Raw genomic sequence first — 10,091 nt, forward strand, 5'->3', positions numbered from 1 at the left:
CCGGATTTACAGGGCAGACAGAAAAACACAGCAACAGGTGTCACACACAATGCCAGCACGGTGCTGCCGGCGTTGCTGCAACAGGCTCTTCTGCTACTTGGGCCACGGCCAGTCCACGTTAGTGCAGGAGAGCGAATACAATAAGACACAACTTCAAAAGACAAGAGTCAGGATCGAACCGACAAGATACCTCAAATTACCAACTCCACAAGAGCAAGGAACTTTTAAAACAGGCTATGCATTATATTTTGACTATATTTCTGTCCTTAAATTAAAAGTGAGGTGTGTGGGCGGGGGGGGACGACATTTTTTGGAGGGAAGAAGAGTTTGTGTGAAATGTTTTGGTATCACAGGTGATCTCCAATGTAAGGAAGGAACCTGGGGAGAGAATGAGAGAGAGAAAGGGAAGGAGAGAGAGGGAAGAAAGAGGAGGGAGAAGGAGGGAGGGGGGTGGCGGTCCGCATACCGTACCCAGGCCGGGAGGTCGGTGAACTGGATGTTTTCCCGCTGGCAGCTCTCCTGCTGCTCCAGGAATGCCAGCGCCCGGCACAGCCGCGAGCGCTTGTTGTGCCGGTTTCTCCGCCACCAGAAGAAGACGAGCAGCCCGATGAGGACCCAGCTGAAGCTCAGCCCCAGGTAGCCGAGCGCGTACACCGGGAAGATGATGACAAAAGTCTTGGCGAACTGCAGCACGACACCGGCGATGTCCAGGCTGATCATCGGCGGCGGTGCCTGCTCACTCTCCAGCTCCTCGGCCAGCGTGTCGTTCCCAGCCTGGGACTCGCTCCGCTCGCGCATCTCGCTCCTCTCCGGCCTACTTGCCGGCTTTCTCCTCACTCCACTCGGGCTGCGCTGACAGCCTCGCTATTTCTAAGGTCCGGAGCCTCCGCCGCGCTCCGCCTGTCAGCCAGTGGCGGCTCTGCCCCCTCCCCCTCCTCCACCTGTCATCGATCGATCGCTCCTTCCCTCCCTTAGCCGCCCCGCCCACCAACCAACCGCCGCCAATGCCACGCGCACGCCTGCGCGATCGCGTCATGCCAAAGATGTCAACACGCTCCCTTCACGTTCCGTCTTCTCGATGGCGTCACAGGCCTTGGGCCAGGTTGCCCTGGATCCCGGAGTGTCCAGTTCATAAGATATAGGAAAAGAATTAGGCCATTTGGCCCATGGAATCTGCTCCGCCATTCAAGCATGGCTCAGCTTGTTGGTATTCGAGGGCTCCTTCCTTCCAGTTGATTGATTATTCAGTGATTTCACCTGAGGAAGGAGCAGTGCTGGAAGGCTAGTGATATGAAACAAACCTGTTGGACTTTAACCTGGTGTAAGACTTCTCACTGTGCTCACCCCAGTCCAACGCCGGCATCTCCACATCATTGATTATTAAGCCATCAAGAGGGAGCCCCTCAAATCATTTTTTGCCAAATGCGGCATGATATGACCATAAGATGTTAGAACAGAGTAGCCCCTCAGCCCATCAGGTTTGCTCAGCCATTCAATGAGATCGTTACTGACCTGATGTGATGATCCTCAACTCCTTATTCCCATAACCCTTGATTCCCTTACTGATTAAAAGTCTGTCTATCCCAGCCTTGAACATACTTAGCGACCCAGCCTTTACAGCTCTCTGCGGTAAAGAATTCTAGATACACTACCCGCTGAGAGAAGAAATACCTCCTCATCTCTATCTTAAATGGACGATTCCTTACTTTGAGATTATGCCTCTGGTCCTAGACCAGCAGCGGGCAATATGCAGCCTGAAGGCCAGTTGCGGCCCATCAGGGTTCTGAGTGCGTCCCACAAGACATTTTGAAAAATGAAATGAAAATTGCTTATTGTCACGAGTAGGCTTCAATGAAGTTACTGTGAAAAGCACCTAGTCGCCACATTCCAGCACCTGTTCAGGGAGGCTGGTACGGGAATTGAACCATGCTGCTGGCCTGCTTGGTCTGCTTTAAAAGCCAGCGATTTAGCCCAGTGTGCTAAACCAGCCCCTGACCATTTTGTTGACCATTATCCATATGTGGTTGCCACATTCCACTGGTTTCCAGCGTGTAGTTTTTTCCTACAGGTATGATTAATCTGATTTGCACGTAAAGCAAGGGCAAGTGAAGGGAGGTGCATGCTGTTTGCACACAATGACCGAGATCCATGCGTAACCTCTGCGTCCAATCAAAGCGAAAATATTTATTTTGTTTTTACCATTTGAAGACCTCTTACAGTATGACAAAATGTCTCAAAATGTAACGTTACTCAGAGCTTCCTCATGTCCTCTGAAGGCACTACAGTGAGGACTGCAGTAGGTTATGTAGCTAACATCCAGTTCTTCAGTGGTTGAAATGGAAACATTAAATTCTAGAAATACTCAGCAGGTCAGGCAGCATCCGTCGAAAGAGAAAAACAGAGTAAATGGGCTGAATAATACGGCTGCCTCCTCCCCCAGAAGCAATATCGGTTTGGAGCCAAGCCGTTCCATGCCAGCCCACCCTGCACCCATAACACATTGCAGGCGGGCTTAAAAGGGACCAATCACGTTGGCTGGCAGCTCCATCAGTCCCAGTCGTGCCAGGAGTGCGTGAGTGACCACTATCAGGACTGCAAGAAGAAGATGGAGAAGGATCAGGGCTCCCCAAAGCTGGTAAATCCAGGGCCTTGGTCAGGGAAGGTTTTGGCTGGTCAGGGAGGGAGATTGGGTTCATTAGAGCAAACATCCCTCTCTTTCCCAGCCTTTGAAGGTTTCATTTAAAAAATCGGGCTGGCTGCCCCGCCCTGCTGCCCATGCCAACCTGAAAAAGAGGGGGGGAAAGAACAAACTAGCAAAGACAAAGGAAACATCCTGGGGACAGAGGCTGTGACCTAAAATTGTTGATTCTAACACTGAGTCGAGAAGGCTGTGAATGGCCCAGTTGAAAGGTTCTTTGAGCCACACTGAGCTTCATTGGAACACTGCGGGAGGTCAAGGACAAAGAGATCAGATTTGGAGCAAGGCGAATTAAAATTACAAGCTCACAATCGTGCTTGCAGAATGAAGGAGGTGTTCCGCAAAGCGATCATCCAGTCTGCATTTGATCCACCGGGGTAGAGGAGACCTCATCACGAATAGTGAACACAATGCACTAAGTTGAAAGGACAAGTAAAATGCTATTTCACCTGAAAGAGGTGTTTGGGATCTTTGGCAGAATGAGATAAACGGGCAGGTATGTGATCTTCTATGCCTGGTTGGAAAGATGCCGTGGTCAGGGGAAAGGAGACAGCAGACCTGAAGCAGAGCTCAGTTTTCCTCTCCACAGATGTTGCCAAATCTGCTGAGTATTTCCTGCATATTCTGTCTTTGTTTTAGATTTCCAGAAGCTGTAATATTTTTCTTCTGCCTTCTATCATTTACGTGATGATCACAGCCTCCTAATCATGATGAGTTCTTCCAAAATCAGTACTCTGTAAGGGTGCGATTCTCCAGAAAGATTTCTTTTTTTTGTAAAATATTTTATTGAGGCATTTGTGATTTTATAACAGTAACAGTAAACCATATACAAACAACTATAAACATAGTGCAAAGACCCTCTATCTCCCTCGCAGGTCTCACTTTCCTAGAACAGTAATCTAGATGAACCCCCCCCCAACCCCCAGCTCTGCTGACAGTTAATTTTCCCTAAAGAAGTCGACAAATGGCTGCCACCTCTTGACGAACCGTAGCATTGACCCTCTGACGGCGAGCATGATTTTCTCCAGACTAAGGAAGCCAGCCATGTCGTTGACCCAGGTCTCTGATTTTGGGGATTCGAGTCCCTCCATGCTAACAGTATCCGTCTCCGCGCTACTAAGGAGGCAAAGACCAGGACGTCGGCCTCTCTCGCCCCTTGGACTCCCGGGTCTCCGACACTCTGAAAATCGCCACCTCTGGACTCGGTGCCACCCTTGTTTTTAACACCGTGGACGTGACATTTGCAAACCCCTGCCAGAATCCCCCAAGCTTCAAACATGCCCAAAACATGTGGACAAGGTTCGCTGGCCCTCCCGCGCACCTTGCATACCTGTCTTCAATCCCCAAAAACTTGCTCATCTGGACCACCGTCATGTGTGCCCGGTGAACGACCTTAAACTGTATCAGGCTGAGCCTGGCGCATGATGTGGACGTATTGACCCTGCTTAACGCATCTGCCACAGACCTGCCTCTATCTCTCCCCCTCCAGAAAGATTTCTAAGTGTGGTAGCGAGTGGGAACTGCCTCAAACTTCCTGGTGCTCATCTCTGCGAAGCCAGAAACACAATTCAATGTTATTTTGTCCACTTAACGAGGCCCTATGGGCGTCTCGCCACAAATGAAGGCTTGCCAGCCGATTCACCGGCACCGCGTTCACCAGCCCCCCGTTAACAAAGTCGAGCAGCACTTAAACAGCACTTGCTCAGCTAATCCCAACCAGCTCGCAACAATGGCGACCAGGAGAGCAGCTCCAAGATTCGGGGATGCAGACCTGGGAGGCTCCTTGATGCAGTGGGGGTTCCCCCGAGGGCCCCAGAATGTCAGCCACAGGACAGTCACCAACGCCCCCCCCAAGACATTCCACCACCACGTGAGCATCCACCCCTCCAACTCTCCATGCAACCCCAACCCTCTCTCCACCCCCTCTCCTTTCAACCCCATCTCACTTCAACCCCCCCAACCCTTCCTTCACACCGTCCTCCCACCACTGTGAACCACACATGTGACTAACGATGGCCTCGCTGTGTCCCCTCAGGAAAAGCTTACGCACAATCGCGGGGAGAGGGCAAAGACTGGTGGGGGGGTTGCCAGACTTAAGAATCCTCCCCTCCATTGAGGAGCGTGCCCTGGAGGCGACTGGGGTGGCTGAAGACAGGGCGGTCACCCACGCAGAGCAGAGGTGAGGAACTACCGGACTCCACCCGGCGGATCGGTCAAACGTGAGTTGTTATTGCCTTACTGACTGACCCATCCCACCCACTGACCACACGTCCATCCACCTGCAGGTCCTCCAGCCAACAGCACTGGCCCATCCCAGGTGGTCACCCTCTCCAGCCTCCCAAGAGACCATTCGGAGAGGAGATCAAAGAAGCCATGATTGAGGTGACACAGCTGTCATCCCCACCCTCCACCAGCACAGATACAGGCACCTTGGTGGGAAACGTTAGTGGGGCACCATCTGGTGAGCACCGCACAGCTCCTGATGTACATCAGGTGGAGGCAGGGACCCCCAGGAGAGACAGCAGTCGGAGGTCTGCTGGATCCCAGGACCCAGCTGGTTCCCAGCCAGATGCTGAGCCTATGGAAGAGGTATTCCCGAAGCTGATGGAGACGTTAGGGTGCAGTCAGGACATTCAGAGGGAGGTGTCAGCGTCACTCCAGCAGATTCATGGCCGATTGGAGGAGTCCCAGAGGCTATGGGCGCAGGAGATGTCGCCAACAATGTGTGGTACCGAGGCCAACACTGCTAGGGTGGCGACCACAGCGGAGAATGTGGTGCACAAAGCTGGCACCATCAGTGAAAGTGTCCAAGGCATCACGTAGTCGGTGATGGCCACGGCTGAGGGTCTAGGCAGAATGTCCGACTCGCTTTGGGATGTTACCCAGTACCAGGCTGACCTTGATGAGGTTCTGCGGGACATGTCCCACTCTCCGATGGAAATGGCTGAGGCGCTGCAAAGCTTATCCCAGTCACTGAGGAGCATTGCCGAGGGTGTCGACATGATGGTGCAGGCATCGGGGGCCACCAGGGCTGGCAGAGCCAGGTGGCGCATGACCAGCAGGGGCCCAAAACCAGCTGCCCTTCCCTCTCAAGGTGAACCCCAGGGCCCTATGGGCACCGATCAGTGGAGAGGGCGCAGGGTGGCTACCCGGACCCGTCCCATGGAGTGGTGATGGTGGCGACCAACTCCCCGGGTTCCACCCCTCTGATGTGGCCGCATCTCACCGTCAGCACCTGGAACAGGGCAGCATGGCTATGCATGTGTTGCCAACAAGTGCGCCAGGGCCCTCTGGCCCCAGAGGAAACCCGCCAGAGGCATCGAAGGACGCGGGAGATGGTAAGCAGATGGCTGCCTCCACCTCTGATGTGCATCTTGAGGAGACACCTAGAAGTAGCGGTAGAGCTAGGAAGGCGAAGCTCACCGAGGATCACTGAGGCACCGGGAGTAGTAGGGGGAGGGGGGAGGTAGGGGGGGGGGCACCATTGGGAGAGTGGGGAATTGTAAACATAATAAACACCCTTGACCACAAGCAGTGTGACGCCTCTGTCACTTTCTTCCACGATGTGACCTGACCTCCGAACCTTCACCCACCTGTCTAGGCATCTCCCCGTCCCCGTAGCATTCATCCACCCTCCAGCTGTGTCCCCAGAACTGTGTCCCATACCCTGGGTGTTCGAAGGTTGGCGACTACGTGTGTGGTGTTGCCTCCCGCAGTGTCCAAGCACAGTGTCCATGCATCAAGGTGTGATTGGGATGCTAGGCAATGACTCCCACATGCTACATGGCCTGCCTACCCACGGCAATCCACTTGGGATGTATGAAGTGCTCACTTAACCAACATTATCAATTCCCGAGTAGCAATAGCCTTCAGTCGCACGGCCAGAGACCTTGGCAGTCAGTGGGTGTTATGGGTGATCAGTGGGGCAGACAGGCAGGGGCTAGGGTTGCCCCTCGAACGGGTACACATGATCCAGGGGTTGGCATGCTGGTGCCACGTGGGGTTGCCCCCCAGTGCCTCCTTCCTACCACCCTTCACATAGCGGCCCACCCCTGTGGAGGGTCCCCAACCCCCAGCCGAGCACTGGGGTGGCACGCCCAGCGCACCCGTGCTCTTTGCCTGTGAGAAAAGATGGTTACTCACCTCCTCAGCTCTCTGCAGAAGTCCTTCCGCCAGGTTCACGTTTTTCAAAAGGAATACTAATCGGCACCAGCATGACCACTTGCTGGGGAGGCCAATGAAAGACGGGAGGCCGTTGGATAATTGTATGGAAAAAGGGCTTAAATGGTGATAATTGGTTTCTTGCCACGCCATGACGAGATCCCAATTTTGCCGAGGGGAGAGGGACGGTTGCATTGCAAACTGTTGTAAGCCTGGCGTGGTTCCTGTTTTTGTCCTCTCCTGCTATTCACCGGCCTCATTTCGCTCAAGCAAGCATGCAACGAGGCCGGAGAATCGCGCTCTAAGTCGAACATACTTAAAAAATATAGGTGGAGTTCCGGTTGCGGCGATGCGGAGCTAAGCCGCTCAATTCGGCAGCTCCCGCTAGAACGGACCTTTGGGCTCTCCGGAGGAGCCCCAACGGAAATATTTTGACCAATTCCTGTGTGGGAAGGTGAGAGCAAGGTCCCCCTTCCGTCGTGTATGGAGGGGACCAGAAGTGGAGCGGCGGAAAAAGAGGCTTTGGAGCAGCGGCCGAAACGAGGGGGAAAAAACAAGATGGCAGAGGGCGGAGATCGAGCAGCAAGGGGGCCGGACCAGCAGGAGTTTCTCAGGCGCTGCGTGGAGGAGCTTAAAAAGGAGGTGCTGGCGCCAATGCTGATGGTGATCGAGGGGCTGAAGGAGACCCAGAAGGCCCAGGAGGTAGAGCTCCGAGAGGTGAGGGACAAAACCAACGAGAACGAGGACGAGATCTTGGGCCTGGCGGTGAAGATGGAGGCGCACGAGGCGCTGCACAAGAGGTGGGCCGAGAGATTCGAGGTCCTGGAGAACAGGCCGAGGAGGAAGAATCTCCGGATTCTGGGTCTCCCTGACGGGGTGGAGGGGCCGATGCCAGGGCGCATGTGAGCACGATGCTCCATTCGCTGATGGGTGCGGAGGCCTCTCCGAGCCCCCTGGAGCGAGAAGGGGCTCACCGGGTCCAGGCGAGGAGACCCAAGGCCGGCGAGCCGCCATGGCGAGCCGCCATGAACCTAGTGGCGAGGTTCCATCGTTTTGCGGACAGAGAGAGGGTCCTGAGGTGGGCCAAGAAAGAGCGGAGCAGTAGATGGGAGAATGCGGTGATTCGAGTCTACCAGGACTGGAGCGCGGAGGTGGCAAAGAGGAGAGCTGGCTTCAATCGGGCCAAGGCGGCGCTGCATAAAAAGAGGGTGAGATTCGGAATGCTGCAGCCAGCGCGACTGTGGGTCACGTACCAGGACCGACACCACTATTTTGAAACGCCAGAAGAGGCTTGGACCTTTATCCAAATGGAAAAATTGGACTCGAACTGAGGGACTGATGTTGTTGGGGAGATGTTGACTGGAAACAGGGTTGTGAATATGGGTAAAGAATGTTTCACGGGTGGGATGATGGATGGGGATGGGGGAAGAGTTTTTGATGGGGGGACAGTGAGGAATGTGGGTGTCGGTGCTGGAGGGAGGTGAGACCCGGGGATGGGGGAATTGGGATAAGGCCGCAACAGGAGCTGCGCCACAGGGGGCGGGGCTGGCTCAGGAAAGGGCGGGCTTTTTCCCGTGTTAGGGAGGGCGGGGGATGGAGGAGCGCAAGGAGGAGGAGGATTTCCACACGGGGGGGGTCAACGGGAAGGCGGGGGAAGCCGGGGTCAGCAGGAGTCTGCTGACTTACGGAAGTATTATGGGGGGAGCAAACGAGCTAGATTCGGATCTAGCGGGGGGTGGGGGGGGGGGAATTGGGTTGCTGCTGCATTGGCCGAGGGGGAACTGAAAATGGAAGAGGTGGTGGGGGCGGGGTTCCCCGTCTGGGGGACTGGAGGGTGCGGGTGGCGCGGACACAGGACTGGCCTAAAATAGGGGCAGCACGGTAGCATTGTGGATAGCACAATTGCTTCACAGCTCCAGGGTCCCAGGTTCAATTCCGGCTTGGGTCACTGTCTGTACGGAGTCTGCACATCCTCCCCGTGTGTGCGTGGGTTTCCTCCAGGTGCTCCGGTTTCCTCCCACAGTCCAAAGATGTGCAGGTTAGGTGGATTGGCCATGATAAAAAATTGCCCTTAGTGTCCAAAATTGCCCTTAGTGTTGGGTGGAGTTACTGGGTTATGGGGATAGGGTGGAGGTGTTGACCTTGGGTAGGGTGCTCTTTCCAAGAGCCGGTGCAGACTCGATGGGCCGAATGGCCTCCTTCTGCACTGTAAATTCTATGATAATCTATGAGGAGATGGCTACTCGGCAGGGGTGGGGGGGGGGGGGGGGGGTAGCCCCTCAATCCGGCTGATCACGTGGAATGTGAGGGGCCTAAATTGGCCGGTTAAGAGGGCTCGAGTGTTCGCGCACTTAAAGGGACTGAAGGCAGAAGTGGTCATGCTTCAGGAGACACATCTGAAGGTGGCAGATCAGGACAGGTTAAGAAAGGGATGGGTAGGGCAGGTGTTCCATTCGGGGCTGGATGCGAAGAATAGAGGGGTGGCAATACTGGTGGGGAAGCGGGTGTTGTTTGAGGCCAAGGACATAGTAGTGGACAATGGAGGTCGATACGTGATGGTGAGCGGTAGGTTGCAGGGGACGTGGGTGGTATTGGTAAATGTATATGCCCCGAACTGGGACGATGCTGGATTCATGAAGCGTATGTTGGGGCGTATTCCGGACCTGGAGGTCGGAAGCTTGATAATGGGTGGGGATTTCAACACGGTGTTGGACCCAGCACTGGATCGCTCCAAATCCAGGACCGGAAAGAGGCCGGCTGCGGCCAAGGTGCTCAGGGGGTTTATGGACCAGATGGGGGGAGTAGATCTGTGGAGATTTGCCAGGCCTTTGGCCAGAGAATTTTCTTTTTTCTCCCATGTACACAAGGCCTACTCCCGGATAGATTTTTTTGTTCTGGGCAGGGCATTGATCCCGAAAGTGGAGGGAACGGAGTATTCGGCCATAGCCATTTCAGACCACGCCCCGCACTGGGTGGAACTAGAGTTGGGGGAGGAGAGGGACCAACGCCCGCTGTAGCGGTTGGATGTGGGACTGCTGGCAGACGAGGGAGTGTGCGGGAGGGTGCGGGGGTGTATTGAAAGTTATTTGGAGGCCAACGACAACGGGGAAGTGCAGGTGGGAGTAGTATGGGAGGCGCTGAAGGCGGTGGTCAGGGGAGAGTTGATCTCCATCAGGGCTCATAGGGAGAAGAGAGAGGGGAGGGAAAGGGAGAGGTTAGTGGGGGAGATTTT

General features: G+C 54.8%; 1 protein-coding gene across 4 annotated transcripts in view; it reads right to left on the minus strand.

Moving 5' to 3' along the window:
• Positions 1 to 953, minus strand: part of LOC140424807 (extended synaptotagmin-2-like) — a 338,421-nt gene extending 337,468 nt beyond the window's left edge. For all 4 annotated transcript variants that reach the window (XM_072508235.1, XM_072508234.1, XM_072508233.1 and 1 more), the window contains exon 1: positions 472 to 953. In XM_072508235.1, coding sequence (XP_072364336.1) covers positions 472 to 798 — 327 coding nt within the window. In that variant the 5' untranslated portion in view covers positions 799 to 953. The remainder of the gene's footprint in view (positions 1 to 471) is intronic.
• Between the last annotated feature and the right edge of the window lie 9,138 nt (positions 954 to 10,091).

This window comes from Scyliorhinus torazame, chromosome 6, assembly GCF_047496885.1.
Source record: "Scyliorhinus torazame isolate Kashiwa2021f chromosome 6, sScyTor2.1, whole genome shotgun sequence".
Classification (NCBI taxonomy): domain Eukaryota; kingdom Metazoa; phylum Chordata; class Chondrichthyes; order Carcharhiniformes; family Scyliorhinidae; genus Scyliorhinus; species Scyliorhinus torazame.